Genomic DNA, 20,832 nt, shown 5'->3' with positions numbered 1-20,832 from the left:
TCTTACCTTGACATTACCACCTCCGGGAACGTGGTGAGCATTGTCAAGCGAACCGACTTTAGCTTGGGCCTTTTCTTTGAAATCTAGCTTCACACTTTCAATTTTCACACGCCCACCACCTACGGAGGAGATGAGAAAGGCTTTTAAATGCCTTGCTAACATTAAATCTTCTATTTTGGTGACTAGTTCCCCAAAATGACTATAGCAGGTAGACCATGGCAAATCACAAACTTAATGAACTCTACTAACCCTCTGACCATAGATGGGAAAGGAATCTTTTAGAATTTTTAGTCTACACCATTTTCCCCATACCATCTAAGTAAGGTGTTGTTCATTCACTCGGTCGTGTCCAACTCTTTGCGACCCCACAGAGCCCAGCACGCCAGGCTTCCCTGTCTATCATCAACTCCCGGAGCCTGCTCCAACTCATGTCCATTGAGTTGGTGATGCCATCCAACTATCTCATCCTCTGTTGTCCCCTTCTCCTCCTGCCTTCAATCTTTCCCAGCATTAGGGTCTTTTCTAATGAGTCAGCTCTTCGCATCAGGTGGCCAAAGAATTGGAGCTTCAGCTTCAGCATCAGTCGTTTCAATGAATACTCAGGATTGGTTTTCTTTAGGATTGACTGGTTCGATCTCCTTGCAGCCCAAGAGACTCTCAAGAGTCTTCTCCAACTCCACCGTTCAAAAGCATCAATTCTTCAGTCCTCAGCCTTCTTTATGGTCCAACTCGCACATTCATATATCCATCTAAGGCAGTAACATCCTTTTTGTATCATTCCCTGGATTGCTTTACATATTAATTCTTTTCTCTACTCATGGCTAACCTAAAATATCAGAGGTATTTTTCTTATCTATGTAATAAAAACTAAAAATAACACAATGAAAGTACCATATGTATCCTTTCTCAAACTTGGAGTATTTTGTCTCTTATTCTTAAGGGAGCAAATTAAATTGCAAGGAAGCACTTCTCTATTTTTCTTCATGGTAATAGGTCACTTATAGGCTAGCAATTGTGTACATATGCATGATATTGCCACTTGTAAATTTTCAGCACTGATACCTTGACTGATGAAACTGGAGTCAGAGGCTGAAGTGCTTAAAAGCTTCCATTTTAATTAGTAGATGGAGTGATAGGAAGGGAATCTTAGAGATCCCTTTCTTGTCCAGATGCCATAGGACTAATTTGACACTGATCTGATAATATTGAGACGGAGTTCTGACGATGCCATTTTCTTAAATGTTAATTAGCTGAAAATCGAGGATCTGCTGATAGATGAGAGTGCCATGAGCCGCCCTTCTGTGGCACCTCCATTTCTGCACACCTTTTCAGGCTTGTGAATGCAAGCAGTTCTACGTCGAGTAGGTATCTGTTGTTCTTTAGCTTTTTCTTGGGCCTGTCTGCTGATGTCTTTGACCTGGGAAGAATCTGGATTAGATACCTTTACCTGTTTCCACTTAAGAGACTAGCTTTCACTTTCATTAGCAACTTGGTTTTAGCTGTATGCATATATTTTTTTTTTAATAAGGCCAGTAGTAAACCATGTGATCCTCTATTATTATTGCATCTCTTTTGGGATTTTGATTTGGAAAAAATACCTGAGGGACTCTATGGAAACATGGAAAAGATTTTTTAATTTTGGACTCTTGATACTTATTACTTCCATAGATGAGAGAGAAAGGGTTGTTAAAACTTCACAGGTCTCTTATTCCTGCAGTGTTTTTCTCATGTGATACCTAGAAATTTATATTAACACCCAATTACCTGGCCAGGGCCCCCTTGAAATTGTATGATGTTACTGGATTACATTTAAAAAAATCTACATTTATTGACTTGACTGTGTTGGGTCTTAGGGCAGCATGTGGGATCAAGTTCCCCGACCAGGGATCACGTCTGGGCCCCCTGCACTGGGAGCAGCATGGAGACTTAACAACTGGACCACCAGGGAAGTTCCTGGGTTACATTTTGAAGATTCATTCATACTCCTTCTGAAGACTTAGGATGTGTATGATGCTATTTAACTCATTCCTGTAGGAGACATGAAGCTGTCCTTCCCTCAAAAGATGCATTATTGCAGGGGTGTTATTCTACCAACATTTTACTTGGCCCCATGGGTCTCACCTGTTGGTTGTGACAGGATTAGTGTGATTCATAAAACACAGTTATATTGGTTAGAGGCTAGAGGATACTGAATTTTCAATTACAGGAGATCAACTTTCTTGAGATCTTACTTTTCTATTTTCATAAGCCTCTGATAGAAACTGTCTTTTCAAGTTTTATGATTATATATTGTGCCAATATAACCCTATTAAAATTTTTGTTAGACTATATTTTGAGAGAGAAGGGAAAAACAATGTAATATTGACCCAAACTATATTCAGAAAAGGAAGCCTGAGAAGTCTATTTTTGTCACAGTCCTGCTGAAGTGAAGTGAAAGTCCCTCATTTGTGTCCGACTCTTTGCGACCCCATGGACTGCATAGTCCATGGAATTCTCCAAGCCAGAATACTAGAGTGGGTAGCTAGGTAATTTTATAGAACTGTTAGAGAAGCTCATTTGAAATCAGAGATCTCTGCCTTTGGTTCTGAAAAATTCTGGCCCCATTAGGAGCAGTAACTGCAGAGGATTATAATCCCCATCAAGCTTCTTATGTTCCAAAGTGAAGTCAAAAGACTAGCTATTTCAATTTGTGCCTCCAGGTGATGAATTGTTTCCTCCTTATTTCCTTCTGAGACATTCTACAATCCAAAGTAATTTTGTGAAAAGCTTGGTATTGTCAAAGATCATTCATTGTGTTAACACGTCTTTGTGAACTTGGTCATCTGATTCACTTATTATGAAGTAAGAGTGAGAAATAGGTGGGAGTCCATGACAATAGCCTTTTATGACCTGTAAAACATACACATGATATTTTCTCGTATATAGAAGATTTTTCTGTGCATCAAGACTTTAGGTGAACTGAACTAAATGTATACTTATCATCTGGAATTACAGAGTCCAATATTTTCTTTTGTATTCTGGAAGAAGGTAGGCAGTGTACCCAGATACTTCCATCATACTGTTGACACAGGACAAAATCAGCTAAATGTCTGTAGATATAAGGCACAGATGGGGGGCTGTGAAGATACCCATTTGGGAACATGTTCCTTCTCTCTCATGAATGATAGACGGCTAATTCCAGATAACAATTCTGAAATCAGTAATGGAAATTCCTTATATGTAGTTTCTATCTCCTTGAATTGCTTTATTAACACCCTTTGCCAAAGTGAAGCCCAATTTCTAGACATATTTCCAATACTTATCCATTTTTGAAACCTTTTGTTTTTCAACTAAAAAAATTCTTCTCAATAATCTTTTGGTCAGAAATCTCACTGGGGTCAGTTGTTCTTTTACCTTGTTCTGATAACACTTGAGATTTTGATTCATGGGATTAAGATATTACCTGGTTTAATTAAGATGCCAAGAATAGATGGTTAAAATCAATTTTTTGTCCTTCAATGGTATATATGTTATGTCAAAATAGTCTCAAGAAAATTAACAAATTTGACAATTGTCCATTATTTACATATGCGTGGAGGTGGAATTTAGCAAAAACATATAGTACATGATACTTAGAAAAAAATGACACATATGCATTAAATTCACAAATTAAATAGGGAAAAATCACTAGCACATATGAATATACACTCTACCTTAGGGCACTAGACTTATGAGATATGAGATATCCCATAAAAATATATCATAAAATATCATAATATATCATATATTATGATATCCTAAGATATAATAATGAGATATGAGATATCTCATAATAATGAGATATTATGAAATACATGGTTTTTCCAGTAGTCATATATGGATGGATGTGAGACTTGGACTATAAATAAGGCTGAGTGCTGAAGAATTGATGCTTTTGAACTGTGGTGTTGGAGAAGACTCTTGAGAGTCCCTTGGACTACAAGGAGATCAAACCAATCAATCCTAAAGGAAATAAGTCCTGAATATTCATTGGAAGGACTGATGCTGAAGCTGAAGCTCCTATACTTTGGCCACCTGATGTGAAGAACTGACTCCCTGGAAAAGACCCTGAAGCTGGGATTGAAGGCAGGAGGAGAAGGGCATGACAGAGGATGAGATGATTGGATGGCATCACTGACTCAATGAACATGAGTTTGAGCAGGTTCCAGGAGTTGGTAATGGACAGGGAAGCCTGGTGTGCTGCAGTCCATGGAGTCGCAAAAAGTTGGACATGACTGAGCAACTGAACTAAACTTATGAGATATTCCAGAAAAACAAGCAGTCTGTGGTCAAATAAGTTGGGGAGACATTGCATTCTGAAGATTCACAATGCTTATTAACCTAGATCTGAGAAATTCAACAGAAAAATACATTTCTTCAGCTTTGTTAAAAAGCACAATCCTTTTTTCCCCCACATAATGTAGAAAAACAATTTCTTGCAAAACCTTTGAAATGCTGCATTCAGTCCATGAATTACATAAAAATATATGGCCCAATATAATTTTATAGACTATATATTTCAAAAGAGCTCCAATAAGCATGTTGAGTACATACAGATAAATGCATCTCCTGTATCTTTTCATTTTTAACGTGTCCTAGGATACGTGGCCTGTTTGTGGTAACTGAGTTTACTTGTCCATATGAAGATGCCTCAAAATTTCTAATTTAAGTTTCTATTAACACAAGCATGAAGTATCAGGATGTGGAAAGGTCCTTCCAATCAGATATCTCACAGCAACAAAAACTTTGCTTGTCGATTTTTTGAATTCAATATAATCTCTCTCAGACTACTAAAAATACTGATTTACCTGGCCTGTGGCGGATGTTCTTCAGAGAGCCACATTTGGATGTCACATGGCTTAGGTCTATCTTCTTGGTGACAATCTGTACCTGTGTGAACCACAGAAAATAGGCTTAAAATAGTTTAGATGTAAATAAGCCCCCAAGCTCATATGTAAAATCTAGAAATATACCCAAACTCACAACATACAACAACATATACACACACATGGGAAAACGCAATCTTCCATACGTTCTCCCATATGTTTGGTTGGAAAGAAAAACACAAGTGAAGGAAAATCCTAGAAGAGAAGATTTTATTAGTAGAAAACAGATCATGCCACAAAGGGACAGAACTTCTGTATTAAGAAGGCACGCTTTCCACTCAGAGAAAGAAGCCACACCGTATTAAACCTTTCCATAAGCAAAGAGCCAAGTGAAAAGGGAAAGTATTCTTTAGAAAGTGATTTTTACATGAAAGTGACCAAAACTGCTCATACAAACAAGAAGTCCAACACTGCTTTAAGATACAAGAAGAAGAAAGCTCTAAACATGCTTTTCTAAAACACTCTTGTCATATTTTGGCTAAATGCAATTTTTATTGCACACCAAATGATAAAAAGATAGCATTTGCTTTTCTTCTGGGTTTTACTGAAATCAATTCTTCTTCTAATATTTGAAAGGGTGCTTTCCAAGCATGGTCCTGGTTCATTTACATCAGAAATACATGGGAATTATGTAATCTAGCACTGGAAATGGGGCTAAGGAATCTTCCCTAATCAAATCAATCAAGTTGAACAAGCGATTCTTCTCTAGGGGAAAGTTTCAGACTATTGGTTTGGAGGTTGGAAGCTTCTCTAATAACTTTAAAATCATCCTTTCCTTCGTAGGTGTTTTGACCAGCAGCACCTATTGTAGAGGTCAGCTGGGTCAATCCTCTGATACTCTCAAAATTACCTATTAATTCCAGGACTGAGATTCCTTCCCTGAGAGCAGTACACGGCGTGTACTTACAGTCAGTGCACCAGGGATGAGGGGAGCCTGTCAGTGTAAACACTGAGCCTGAGGCTCAGCCCTGACCCTAGAAGGAGCCCAGCAAATCTTGCTGGGGTTCTCCCATATGGCACATTTTCATGCTCAGTGGAGCTGCCTTGAACATCAGGCACTTGCTTGTCTCTTTTTTCACTGTTTGACTCCATCTCTGCCCAACCGAGGAGCAAGAAACCAAGAGTTATTAGATAAGCAAGAATTCTGGATTTGATACTCTATAAATTACTTGAGTCACAGATGGCTAGAACCCAAAGTCTAGGTGATTGGATCTGTAGTATAGTCACCCTATTCACCTTTTTTATTATTCTAATGTTAACAAAGAACCATGCCTACTTTACTTGAGTCTGCCTGCTTGAACTCTTCCTCAAATACTTTTGAGAAACATGAATTCATCTTTCTCTTCCTCTCAGAGAATATTATTTCCACCCAATTTAAGAGACAGGGATTAAAAAAAAAATCAAGACAAAGAGTATACTGGGACTTGAATCCTTTCACTTTGAATTACAGATGAGCCATGCTTCACCAGGTTTGTATTATCCCAACTCTCATGAATAATGAAGCACAAAAGATCGACATTATACACTTTGGATACTTTCATACATCAGTCATTGCCTCAGGAGTAACTCAAAAGGAGCTAGAAAAGTGTGTGCTCAGCTGACTTTTGCAAGGGAGCAGAGACAGCATGAGAAAATACCTTAAAGCCAAAGGCCAGCAAACAAATTGGCAGGTGAAATGGGCTTTCCATCTCCCTGAAAACCATGGTGTCCCCCTTTAAAAAGCAAGAAATTCACCAGTGATCTCAGAGGGAAGGATGGAAAGCCAATCACTGAAAATGCAAGGCTGACAAGCTCCCAAACCAGGGGGACTTGTGGCACAGCAACAAGAAGTGGGGAGTGTGCTGGGAGGTGTTGGGAAGGAGGTGAGAAAGGAGACGAAGTGCCGGCTGTGCAGATTGGCGCCACACAATCAGGACAGCTTCTGACACAAGCTTCTACTTACATTTCCGCCCCCAGCAGAATGTTTGATGTTATCCTTGGAACCACATCTGGACTGAACCTTGCTAAAATCGATCTTCTTGTTTAAAATCCTAACCTAAAAGGAATTGGAAGTAACTTCACTGTGCATTTTCTTTCAAAATTCTGGGATAGAATATTGGGAACCAGGGAACCAGAAATGGGTTAGCACCAAAGAGCTTCCAAACTCCTTTCCACTTACATTTATCATTTATGAGAAAAACTAACACTGAAACTTAAAGGCAAATCTATCATGTAAATATGAAGTGTTTTTCTCCTGCACCCCTCACCCCCATCTCCAAGGGCCAGTGCTTGAGAGCCTGATACCCTGGCTGTAGGCCGCTGTAATCTGGAAACAATATAGGAACAGAAAAGTAAATTATCTGTGAGGAGGTTTCCGATATTGTGGGCAACATTGGGGCTCAGGTCTCCTCCATGGAAGGTCCAATAGTTCAGCCCTGGTTTCTGAAGGATGTGCCAGTGCTCTCCCCACCCTACCCTCCAACTTCTGGAGTGTTAGCCTGACTGTAAATCACCTGGTTAAACTTGAGTGGACTACGACTGGTCCATGCAGAATGATGAGGTTCACACTGGTCTGGCTGACTGCTACAGGTTAGGGTTCTCACTCATCTGAGGGAAGAAGCTCTGGTTTTCCCAAGATCATCAACAAGGAGACTCTGAGCCTCCTCTACTGGAAGCCTTCATGATTCCCTTGCAGGCTTGGTTTAGCAGCTTTCCGAAAGGCCACTTTCTGACACCTGCTCATAAATAGCCAATATCCTTGACTTTGGTGTGATAGCATCCTTTCCATTTTTACAGGGGAGAAAACCAAGGACTGTCAACTAGCTGACCTGAACCAGGCCATGTACAGGTAGGCCAGGTCTGGATTGGGCCCAACAGATTTGAGGTTAGGTGTTTCATTTCTATTTTCAGGAAGTCCAGTGTTCATCTTTAAGGACAACAGCAAATCCAGATCTGGAAAGATATTACTCAGGTGTAAAGTAATGTGCAAAGTAATAACTCTTGTAGCTTCTTTCATGCATCTTCTGAATTTTGAATGTTTTGGAGAGCCCTCCAAAACAAGCAATGTAAGAATGGAAGGAAAGGTTTGTTATTTTTTTGTTTGTTTTATTTCATTTTGACTAAAAGTACCCCCCAATATCTAGAGAGATATCACATTTCCAGTATTTTAGGGGACAGTTTATCCTCTTATACATAAAAAAAAGCAAAATAAATTTACCCTAGATATACAGCTTTCTCCAAGAATGGTATCACATCTCTTCTAATTTGCAAAAAAGAGTACAAAATTCAAAAGGACACTGAATCTTGACTATTTTTAACTAGACGAAGCTTAAATTGCAGTGTCTGCCTAACACTGACAAGATAGCTTGTTCCTTACAGGGAAGCATCATCGACAGCTCTCATCGGCAGCCCAAGGGAAGAGACTTGTCAAAATCTGAATTCAAAAGACAGGATGATGTGGGCACTCTTTTGAGCATAATAAATATTCCAATTAAAAAAAATGGCAATGTCACAAAGTCTGTATCTAACAAAAAGCATAGTTGTTCTAAGGGTTTCAAGTAAACTGTAGATGCAGATAAACAAGTCAATAAGGGCCATTAGATTTCAAACTTCACAGATAAGTTATTCTTAGAAAGCAAATAATTCTGATTTGTTTTTTTCTAATAGTAATACTTTAAATTATTCTGCATAAGGAGCTATTTATTTTGGAAATGAAAAAGAATTCATCTAAGCCATTTTTCTAATCCTTGGGATATACAGAGTCTCATATTTCATTTACAAGTTTTAATTTAGAGATCATAAGAGTACCAATCAAGTGACTCATTACCAAGTGATCAAAAGCCAAATGTTAAATCTGACTCACTTGTTGCAAAAATGGAAATTCCAAATTCAGTTGCATAAATTTGTTTGACTCTAATGTTTAATCAACTGTTTGACATTTTTTATGATTTTCCAAAGCAAATGATTCAAACCCAACGAGGACATATTGCCAGCATTACTTAAAGATGATTCAAATCTTAAATCCTAAAACTTCAAGGCCAACTTCTGTTGCTTTTCTTTAGATTTTCAAGAGAATCATGGATTTTCTAGTAAAAAACCTAACTGGCCTTTTTTGATGGTAGATTTTACTAACCTATGTTTGCTCACTTGGACATGCATTTATAGCACAGCCTTTACATATTTCCATAATTGCAAAAACTTCATAGTATACTGCTTCTGTCTAAAATGAGACAAAGTATGACATTCACCATTTTGCTTAATGGTTGAATGGACAGAAATAAAACCACTCAGGGCTGTGAATGTTTGATGTTCAGTGAGATTTACACTCTAGCTTGACAACTTGTACCTGAGCCATGTAACTCACATTTATGCCTTACCACAATTACAAACTACTTCATGCCAAACATCTCTAGGATCATTGACAAATAACACCTTAGAGAGTTGATTCCACAAATACTGGCAGTCCTTAGAAACCATCCCTCCCACAAAATAGAAAAACAGATGGCTGCTGTGAAGGTTAAAGCTTTATTTTAGATTTTTTTTTTTAATCAGAGTTGAGTTTTAACTCTCTGTTCTCTATGGATAAATTGAAATGAAAACTGCTTTCTTTGGGAAGAAATTCTCATTGGACTTTTATTTTCCTAAAGTCCATGTCAAGGGAAAATTACTTTAATATCTTGGAGACTGCCTAAAAAAATATAATGAACTTCTATTTTACAAATGAAATAATTTTTTATATTTATAATATAAAGGAAAAATAGTCAAATAGTCATTATCCAACATTAATTCTAAACCACATTTTAATCTTTGTTAATTTTTTTCCATTAGAAATTTTACTTGCTCTATTAATGCAAAGAATGAGAGAATCTTTCCTTCTGCATATTTCATAGCACATGAAATGTATTATTATATCAAGCAACTGGATCATCTTCCAAAAGCTATGCCTTATTAAAAATTCTACCAAATTTCCTATTTCTTATAAAATGAGACAAAATATAAAACTAATAACCAGGCAACCAAGGTTCGCAGCAATACTGATGTTTGAGTTCTCTTTTAATATATTACAGTTTGTCCAGATTGTGTTATAGTCTATACTATAGGGGCCTTGTTTATATTTTCAAGTTCATCCCCATGATGTCTTTATGTTATTATCTCTTGACAGAATGCCCTCACTCCAAGTTGAGTATGTAACAGATTATCTTTCAAGGTTCAGGCAAACCAGTTCCTCAGTGCAGGGTTGGCAGAAAAGGATTTCATTCTTTTGGGCATATATTGGTGACTTATATGCAAACATGACTGATTTTTCTTTCATATAAGGGTCTTGTAAGCATGTAGAGTTATAAAGAATAGATTAATGCAACTGAATATTTAATCAGAATTATTTTAACTTAGTTAATTCTATCTATTTCTCCACTACACTAGGAAAGAACAGAAGAGTTACTTTCTGGATATTTTTGATGTGATTCTAGTTGAATTTTATCACAAATGGTTCAATTGAAATGATCTGCCACTGTACTCTCTCTGCATATAAGCTGAATTGCTCCTGTAGAGAAATGAGGTTTTTTTTCCTCCCTCAAATGGGGTTACTCTAAGAAAGAGAAGGAATACAAAATGTGGGATATGCTTGCAGGCAGGAATAGATCTCTCTTACTAGAGGTTAGCTGGAAACATGAAAAATGAAATTTTTAGTTTTGAGTAAAACAGTTTACAAAACAGTAATCGCGATGTCAAAATGGGTTCCTTGAGCAATGGGAATCTGATTTTTTTTTGACACTCTCTGTTGCTGCTTTTTAAAAATAAAATATCCACATGTCAACTCAAGATACCAAGATATGGAAAGTAACTTGGTGTCTAAAAGTTGGATTCTCTTATCAGTTCCTTTACAGCCTGGTGCTAGGCCCTTTAGGCATCCTCTAGGTATGAACCTCAATTACAAAATCATTTCTTTCCCCATCCAAGGCAGTCTTACACAGAATTGAGTGACATTCAGTTGACTTCCCTTCAACTTTATAGAGCATTAAGCTTTTCCTTTGGGTTTGCCTCATTTCTTAGGAATGCTTATCAAGTTTAAAAACACTTTCTGCCTTTCTCAAAAGTATTTCCTATTCCATAACATTCAATTTTAATGAAAACTATCTACCCTCTATAGAGTCCATAGACATCATATATTAAAATAAAAATATTATCATATCATATATATTCCTGAAGATTAAAAGTTCTCTGGATAGTGCTCTTCAAATATTCATCTGTGAACAACCTGGTGCTCTGGTCAAAACGCACACAGGTGTATAAACAGTATAGTCCACTGTGAATTTTAATTAACACTTACCTACACTGACCAATAACATCTTCAAAACTAAGTATATCAAATATAAACAATAAGCATATTTCAATACACATTTAAACAGAAATAATAGTTTATGTCAAAACAAACAATTCCACAGAGCTCTAAGGAAAAGAACATGATAGAGGATCCACTTAGGTGAGAGCTTAATTTTCCTGTATAGGCTGTGTCACAAAGCACAGAAAGTAGAACTACACTGAGAAATACTGGAGTGAATAGATAATGCTGAAAAATTTGGAAATAACGTTTTGGTGAACAGACATTAAGTTTAGCCATTAGACCCACTGTTACATAGGTTAAGTGGTCTGTCCATGGATACTGGAAGGAAAGTTACTAACACAACAGTCATTGTGACTCATGAAAATTAACATACAAAGAGGTTTATAAAGTTCATATGCCGTAACTTCTTGATATTACATTTTTTTTTAGTTTAAAACTTTAAGATAGTGTAAGGAATATTAGGCCATGTTGGTAATAAACTAACTTTTCAAGAGTCTGTTCAATTGTCGGAAAACAACCTGAGATTCAAGGCTGTTTCCATGTCCTTGTTTGGTTTGTAAATGAACAACAAACAAAAAGAGAGTCTATAGGTCTCAGTTTTGTAAACCCAAAGTAATAATTTTTCCATAGTTTTTAATAATTAATATTTATGAAGCCTAGCTTGAAAACTTTTCATTACCTTACAAAAGTACTTGAATTATAGTTATTAAAGTTCTATTGCATAAAGACAGAGTCCCTGATTTCAAGGAGCTTTCATTTTGAGATAATGATGACTTTGGTTGCAAAAAAAAATTTCCTGTCAATATTATGTAATATATTTTGGTGAACAGCTTTTCTTCATGCTGGGTTGACTGACAGTATTTTACAATTAGTCGGGTATTTTATTATACTTTTTAATTAGTACTTATTTGTAGCCCTAAGGTGATGGAAAGAAATGGCTTGGAAAAAAATTTTAAATCAAATAAAGGCAGGACACCAGGAGAGGACAAGGAAAACAAACACTTGTGCTTAGATTGTCCAGGCCATGTGTCATGTGTCATATAGTACACAGCAGAGTCTTTGTAAATGATTAAAGAATAAATCTGCAAATGAGAAAAAGATCAAAATAAGCTTATCTTTCTCTGTTTATAAAATTTTTGATTCTGTAAATGTGTCTATGTATATTAATAGCACCTTAGTAGACCTTCACAAAATTGATCATAATAATTTTATATGATAAGAAAAAAATCCTGTTTCACCATAATTTATTAGTTGCCTCCAGAATTAATTTTGTTTTTCCCCTTGAATATAAAATTGAAAGCAACTCATTCAAGGTAGCACGTGAAAGGCCAAAAAAGTCGCAGGATATTGCCTACAATTTTATATAAAAAATATAAAAAAGATTCTACTCTACATTTCATTCAATTCATTTTCTTCTTACTCTCTCTCTTTGCTTCTATTTCAAAAACACTGCTTTTTCACTCACCTTCAGCTTGCCCTTTGTGGCACAAATATTTATGGAGTCTGTTAAGAGTACATAAAGGAATTTTTTTTACTTTTATTTTTAATTGGAAGATAATTACTTTATTACTTTACAATATTGTGATGGTTTCTGCAATGCATCAACATCAATCAGCCATAGATACACATATGTCTCCTCTCTCTTAAACCTCCTGCTAAGCTGTCTCCCTTCTAGGTTGTTACAGAGAGCTGGATTTGGGTTCCCTGTGTCATACAGCAAATCTCTACTGCCTATTAACTTTACTTATGGTAATGTATCTGTTTCGATGGATCTGACCAATAGACAGAAAAAGTACCATTCATTCAGCTATTGTTTATTTTTTTTTATGCCACACATTTAGTGAAACTGGTTATTTTCCTATCTTTGTTTAAATCAAGCAGCCGAGTCCTTAAAACACTAACACTATTTTAAAATTTAGATTTAGATGATTGTAGATTAAGGAGCTAAGTACAGTGAGACAGCTTCAAATTAATACACTTAATAAGATAGCTTTACCTATGCCTTGAGTTAAATTAACCAAGCTTACTATCTATAGTGAATTCAAGATTGCATTATGTTCTTACCAGTAGACTGAATTTATATTTTAGGTGAAAAGATGAACTTTATTGCTTTTTGCAAAGCTCCTCATAGCTTCACCTAGCTTATCCAGTCCATTAGGCATTGACCTGCCGCACTGAACTGAGCTCTGAGTTGAGCCTCTTTGCCAAAAGAAAACTGGACTTTAACAGAAGAGATAACAGCCATAAGCACACAACTTATACATATGGAAGAGCAATAAACATTGAAATTGGGACAAATAATAAAAGCTTCCCAACGTGGAAGGTTGTTGTTGAATCCCTAAGACACATATATCTTCCATTAGAGATTTCTTCTCTTCATATTTAGTGACTGTACAAACTTTAATACAAAAATAATAATGCTTTAAAAATTTAATTTTTACATACAATCAAACCACACCAAATTTTTTGACAATAGAGTATGTGGAGATGCTCTGAATTATATGAATGAAGGTTGTATCTACCTATTTACTCCCATCTCACTAATAAGAGCTGTGCGACTATTTTTCTCAATAATTATAGATGCCATATGTCTGTTACAAAACTGGGCTCCTACAGAAGATATCGCTATTGTCCTATTCTCTTCAATGATTCTGGGTTGGTCACTGTCCACTCAAATATCCTAGTATATATAATTTACTATTGGAGACAACATACAACTGGCTTTGATTTCCCCAGTTTATGGATTCTTAACCAGATATTAATAACAAGGGTCTTTGGCATATTATTACTATCTTGATAATTTCTAAGAAACTTTTACATAAAAATTTTTCTTAGTTGTCTTATAAAGTTGAACCTTTAAAATCCAGCGAAAATCCCCAGTTTAACATGTAAAGAAAAAGAAACTCTCCTCATCCTCTGCATGTGAGAAGACCATACACCAAGAGACCATACACAAGGAGGCTTTTAGGAGCATAGTGTTAAATGTTGAATAAAATATGTTTCCTACAAAGACAGTTCAACTGTACTGTATCCAAATTTTCTAATTCATTTTCCTCTCCAGTTTAAATACATTGATGCCATCTGTCACAAAATAGTAGGCAAATATACTCCTATCAACTATGTCTTATCTTGGTGAGGAACCATTTCCCATTTCTCCAACAAAAGTCACTTTATAATTCCACTATTGTAGAATTTTTCCAAGTCATCTGAAGTTGCAATAGGATAATTTTGCATTTGTTTAATACTGGCCTCATGGAGAAGGCCATGGCACCCCACTCCACTACTCTTGCCTGGAAAATCCCATGGACGGAGGAGCCTGGAAGGCTGCAGTCCATGAGGTCGCTGAGGGTGGGACACGACTAAGCGACTTCACTCTCACTTTTCACTTTCATGCATTGGAGAAGGAAATGGCAACCCAATCTAGTTTCTTGCCCGGAGAATCCCAGGGACGGGGGAGCCTGGTGGGCTGCCGTCTATGGGGTTGCACAGAGTCAGACATGACTGAAGCAATTTAGCAGCATGGAACCAAAGATTTTCTTCAATTGACATGGTGATTTTGTGGCTAATTTTATTCTTTCTTTAATTTTCTGTGTTATATGTATTTCAGTTCAGTTCAGTTGCTCAGTCGTGTCTGACTCTTTGCGACCCCATGAATCGCAACACGCCAGGCCTCCCTGTCCATCACCAACTCCCGGAGTTCACCCAAACTCATGTCCATCAGTCAGTGATGCCATCCAGCCATCTCATCCTCTGTCGTCCCCTTCTCCTCCTGCCCCCACTCCCTCCCAGCGTATGTATTTACTAGTCCTTAATTACCATAATATCTAGGGCAGCACTAGTTCACCTCAGAAGAATGTCTTTACATCAACTTTATGAATTAACAAATATAGGAGAAAATTAAAATTAGACACAGAAATATTCACAGCAAGATATAAAGAAGTAGAAAGAGAAAATAAATTTAAGTCTTCAAATTTGGGGGTTGGTTAACTTAATGATTCTAGCAAAGCTGAGGCCAAAACCACTTTTTGTCTTTCTACCTTTGAAAGTCCTTTGAACAAAATCTTTATTGTCGAATTATATCAATAAGCATTTACTTTTTATTCAATTTTCCTTTTAGTTTCAAAAAAATATCTTTGAGATAATTAACTCCCTTGTGATTCTAAGAAGAAATAGATTCTTTTAAGTATCAATATTTTCCAGAAGATAGGCAAATAAACCTCACATTTAATTAAGGAAAATATTAGAACACTAGGATATTCACAAAAAGAGAACTGATTTTAAATACACATTATAACTACTCTATTTTAGGAGGTAGCTCAAAAGAACAAAAATGATAAACTTGCAAATTGGTATAAATTTATTTTATTCAACTTACTCTTTTCAATTATTTATGTATAAATATAAAATAATATCATATTTGGATGTGCAAAACTATGATAAAGGCAAGAGTATGAGATTTGGGGAATTATAGGCTTAAATGTGATATAATTTGTTTTGTTTTGTTTTTTGCTTAAAAAGGTTTCTTATAGCTCATATTTTAATTACATCCTTCTATAAAAAAAGCATTTTTATGTGACTATATTATTATAGAATGTTACAGTTGTTCTAAAAATGGAATTCTGAGTCCTTCCTCCCTTCTTTGGTTGATTTTTTCTTAACTCTGGACTTTCTTGAACAGAATCATAATGAGAAAGCAGAGAAGTCTGTTGCTAAAGGAAAAAGCAACATTAAATTTTTGTTTTAATGCTGAGTGGGAGTCTTTGACAGCTTCATGTTTTGGCAAGACATTTCTTCTAAACCTGATGAAAATGTATTTTCTTTGGCGTAAGAGGGGGATACCAGAAATCAGTGGCAGAAAATACAAGAGACAAGTAAAAGAGAGGGAAAAAAAATTTTTTTTTAAGTTTTTTTTTGATATATTGAACAAGGGCATTATACTTTGTTAACGTATAAAGGAAATTACTGCTTTCCTCTTCTTTTACTCAAGGATGGGTGTTTCATCCCTTCATTTAGAATAAAAGTCAGACTATGGGCATATCAATATCACAAGGGAGACATCAGGTGATATTTGTTTTATCTCCTTCCAGGCTAATTGCTTTGTCCAAACATACAGTGTGAAAGCAATGTTTAGGTTAAGGTAGAACTCAAGCTCTCTGGTTGGAAAAAATATATATAAATGTTTGCTCTGAAGCTGAAGTTAAGAGTCAATAGGTAGAGTTTTACCAACAACTCTATTTAACACAATTATTCTGAAACAGAATTTCTTATACCCATGTAGAGTCATCTATTAATTATCAATGTGAAAATCTGCCCTTTGCAATGTTTAGGCAATAGCAGGCTGAGAAACAACTTGGGGAACCATGCTCTGATTTGGAATGAACACGGGGAAATGGTAGAAAATATCATAGGAAATCCTCGAGGAGAAGGAAGGTGATAAAAGTAGTATCACTAAAAGATGGTCAAATGAGCTCAAAGCCAGTATCATGCCAGAAATTCATACCAGATAATACTCAAATTTATACCAGAAATGAAACTTATATCTCCTAAGTTAAAATCCACAAGTCAACAGAGAAACATTCAAACAGGATCTATTAGGTAATCAACTAAAAGATTCTCCTCTACAGTTAAATCAATTTTTATCTAATAATAACCAGAAGGAATGGACACGGCATATTATTTACAATATATTTTATAAGGTAGCTTTCTCAGATAAGATCCAAACTATTAATAATAAATCACAACCAGTAATGCTATAAAACCTCCATCTCTCTTTTAACAACTGTAAGCCTGTCATGTGAGGACGGCAACACAGTAAGTAACAGGGATTTTACTTTGGCAGCAAATACGTGTGTTCATATGATTCTTACCTGGCCCCCTTTAGGCTGGTATTTGATGTTGTCTGTGGATCCAATTTTGGATTTGACATTCTTCAGGTCTGGCAGTGGTTGGTTGATAAGCCGAAGCTGTTTGGGAGTAGCAGGAGATTTCGGAGGCGTGCGTATAATGGCGACTTTCTTCTCACTGGGAACCAAGATGGCCGACTTGGGGGTTCCTGGTGTGTGAGGGGTCCTGGGGTAGCTGGGGGTTCCAGGAGTGCCCGGGGTGCGTGAAGAATAGCTTGGTGGGGTGCCAGGAGTGATGGCGGTTGATCCAGGGGTAGTGGGTGTGGAAGTGCCACTTTTTCCTGCTCTGCGAATTGGCTCTGACCCTATATTAAAACCGAACCCAAACCACAGTGTCAGAAAGTACTCCCCCGAGACATCCCTTTTCCCATCCATTGTTAGAACTTTTAATTCATCAAATTTCTAAAGGGTTTAGGATATTTACGAATTACAACAATGCTTGAAAAGGTGAGAATCTCGTTATTTTTAGGTTCACAAATTGATGACATTCTTTTGAACACGCATTGCTATCAATGTGAAGATAATACTTGGGTTTTCCTGATTTATTCTGAATTTTCATTATGATATGTCAAAAATATTTTCTACTTGCATGATCATTAAAGCATATGGATCTGCTTTTAGCTGGAAAAAGAGTCTACACTTAATATTCTTTGTGGACTCATATAAACTGAAGATTCTTTGAATGATGTGTGGATTATTTATTCCTTTGTGGAGAAAGTTTATTCCAAGATCCAGGTGGATATACAACACAAAACAGTGTATTTAGATCCCATGATTTTGGCCTGTGTAGAAAACTATTTAGCTTAAAAAAATCTAGCTCTCTCTTTTGAAAAGTGGGATGTTACAATTTATTCACAGTCAATCTTGTACCTGATTGTGTTTTATCCCATACTTTCAGTATTTGCAGTTTGGAGTCAAATCAATAATCCCTCATTGTCTATTATGCAAGATGCTGTAAGATGCATTTGTTTGCCTCAACTTGATGTTACCCTCATTTTATCATTTAACTCTTTCCCCCATTTTCCTATGCTATGTTTCTCTTTCATATTATCTTTTAAAATTTGTGCTTAAATGCCATTTCAAATGCTTTTTTAAAAGAATAATGATTTAAAAAAGAGGACACACCTTAGGAGAGTCTCATTAAAATAGGAGATTCTCACCTTTTCAAAGAACTTTTGTGAATACTAAACATTTGATAACCAAACATGCACATACACAATTGATGCAGCTCTTGTTATTTCTTACTCAGTAATAAAGACATTAAGGCTCATTCACCCAGATGACATTAAATTCTAAGACAGATATGATACTCAGCTTCTTAATATATGTTGAACTTTCCTCTTAAATTGAAAAGTCTTTTCTCTTCAAATAATGCATTGATTCCAATAATAGAATACTGATTTACATTGTTTATATTATACAAATTCTCTCACTTTTAAAAATATTTTATAGAAAGGGCATAGTTTTTAGTTTTTACTGCTAAGAATGTAACTCTGTGGGGCTTTCCTGGTGACTCAGTGGTAAAGAATCTGACTGCCAAAGCAGGAGATGCAGGTTGGATTCCTAGGTCAAGAAGATCCCCTAGAGAAGGAAACGGCAACCCACTTCAGGATTCTTGCCTGGGGAAGAGGCTCAGTACATGGGTTTGCAAAGAATCGGACAGGACTTAGTGACTAAATGACAGCAATGTAACTTTGTATAATCAATGAATCTTCTAGAAATTTTGAGGAGGATAAAGATATAACTCATCAACTTTAAAATCAGTCAAGTAGAAGGAATCCTAGAGTCACCTGATATAATTCATCATCAATGTAGAAAGTTCTTCCTGAGAAGGGGGACAATTATAAATAATCTTTGCTTAAATATTTACAAGGAGTGAGCTCAAGTCTGCAGACAAAATAAATCTACCCAGGCTCAATCTCCTGGAGAAACAGAACAATTCTATTTCGTCTCTCAGTGAACAGTTTTCACATATCAAAGGAAAGTTGCCCTGTGTCCTTTTGGTCTTTTAGTAGAAGGGAAAGACATAGGTAGATGCTTCAATGGAAAATATGACATGGGATTTGAGAAGAGTAAAGTGATAAATTAGTGATTTTTATTGCTTTCCACAAATATGACATTTCAAGACCAGGGTAATACAACCACATTCAACTTGACTTTTTGTAGATTCCTGGCTACAAAGTTTGTTTATGGGCCAAGGTTTTGATCTTGGGTTGAGCCAGTAAGTATGTTCTGAAAAATCTCTTCAGAAAACTTATTTCTCCCTCAAATGTATTCTCCATCATTTCATCTTTCTTGAATATCTCAGGTCTTCTGGGGAGGGGGATCATATCTTTATTCTTTGTCCCTCTACCTAGCACTGGTGTCTTTTGTTGGGCCTGAACACAGCAGAAGCTCAACGTATTTTCTTTTTTAATGTTACAAATTTGATTCAAAATTTCTCTGTGTATGGAGGTACTTGTTACTGTAATGGAGGCCGAGTTGAAGCAATATTCCAGATATGTATAACAATATTAACTAAAAGAAATATTTAAGAATTATTTTGTGACTCAATGGACATGAATCTGAGCAAACTCAGAGCTAGTGAAGGACACAATAGACTGATGTGCTATATACAGTGCACGAGGTTGCAAAGAGTTAGTGACCTAGCGACTCAATAGCAACAAGAGTAAATGGCTTTATGTTTTGAATATGTAAAGGAGGAAGGTTCTGTGTTATATCTGGAAAATGAGAAAAAATCAGTCACAAGTATTAAGAAGCTCTTAATATTGCTGTTCAATAGATATCAATCAATTTTTATTGTAATAAATTATATTCTAGTCATCAAAAATGAAAAATTTGAGTGTTTCCTATGTGTTTTGAAATAGAAAATATTAAATCTAAGTTACTAAAATGATTCAAAAATATTTATGAGTTACTCTATTACAGTTTGTTCTTATCTTGTCAAGTCTACAATGACAATGTCTTTCCCTCCCTTTCGGCTAAATAAACTTCTTGCATAGCATTCTTTCAAATCTTTTCAATAGCAGTACAAAATGCTAGAACATTCCCTTGTGCAGTTAAGGAATAGTAGTGTTAGTTGCTCAGTTGTGTCCGACTCTTTGTGATTCCACAGACTGTAGCCTGCCAGGCTCCTCTGTCCATGGGATTCTCTAGGCAAGAATACTGGAGTGGACTGCCATTCCCTTCTCCAAAGGATCTTCCCAACCCAGGGCTTGAACCTTGGTCTCCTTCAGGCAGATTCTTTACCTTAAGGAGATGAGATGGGAAGAAGCAAATTGCTTGTTCTGGTAATTGTCCCTATGTCTTTTAGCTATTGCTATGTAGGGATAAAATATTATCAGAGTATCAGTTATGTTCATTACCAAATAATACAATGCCATATGCTTATGAATGTAAGTAAAGTTAAAAAGTCAAAATAGAGTTGGCTCAGGACATAAAAAGCAATTTGTATAGAGGTGGACACGACTAAAGCAACTTAGCATGCCATTTTAAAAGCAGAGCACAGTAGCTTAAAGTTGGGATTTGTGTGAGAAAGTGCCATTTTGCTTCCATAGCAACAAACACAAGTGCAGTTCAAGGTGCGCCTTTGGGGAACACTTGGTGCCTTTGTGTTGGCTCAGCATCCCTGGGGTTATTGTTGATGCCCAATTCTAACTCCAAATATTTGGAGTTAAATTCTCCTCTCTGAAGATAACTCACT

At 36.2% G+C, this 20,832-nt stretch overlaps 1 protein-coding gene across 44 annotated transcripts in view; it reads right to left on the bottom strand.

The window, feature by feature from the left end:
• MAP2 (microtubule associated protein 2) overlaps positions 1–20,832 on the bottom strand; it is a 297,992-nt gene that overhangs the window by 4,077 nt on the left and 273,083 nt on the right. For 23 of the 44 annotated variants that reach the window (XM_061383252.1, XM_061383262.1, XM_061383242.1 and 20 more), the window contains 4 exons: positions 17,094–17,434; positions 6,847–6,939; positions 4,827–4,908; positions 7–119 (listed from right to left, as the gene is read on the bottom strand). In XM_061383252.1, the coding sequence (XP_061239236.1) occupies positions 7–119; positions 4,827–4,908; positions 6,847–6,939; positions 17,094–17,434 (629 nt within the window). The remainder of the gene's footprint in view (positions 1–6; positions 120–4,826; positions 4,909–6,846; positions 6,940–17,093; positions 17,435–20,832) is intronic. The other 21 variants (XM_061383301.1, XM_061383354.1, XM_061383380.1 and 18 more) reach the window with 1 other exon arrangement.

This window comes from Bos javanicus, chromosome 2 (genome assembly GCF_032452875.1).
Source record: "Bos javanicus breed banteng chromosome 2, ARS-OSU_banteng_1.0, whole genome shotgun sequence".
In the NCBI taxonomy this organism is placed as follows: domain Eukaryota; kingdom Metazoa; phylum Chordata; class Mammalia; order Artiodactyla; family Bovidae; genus Bos; species Bos javanicus.
This window is presented reverse-complemented; position numbering and strand designations above follow the sequence as displayed.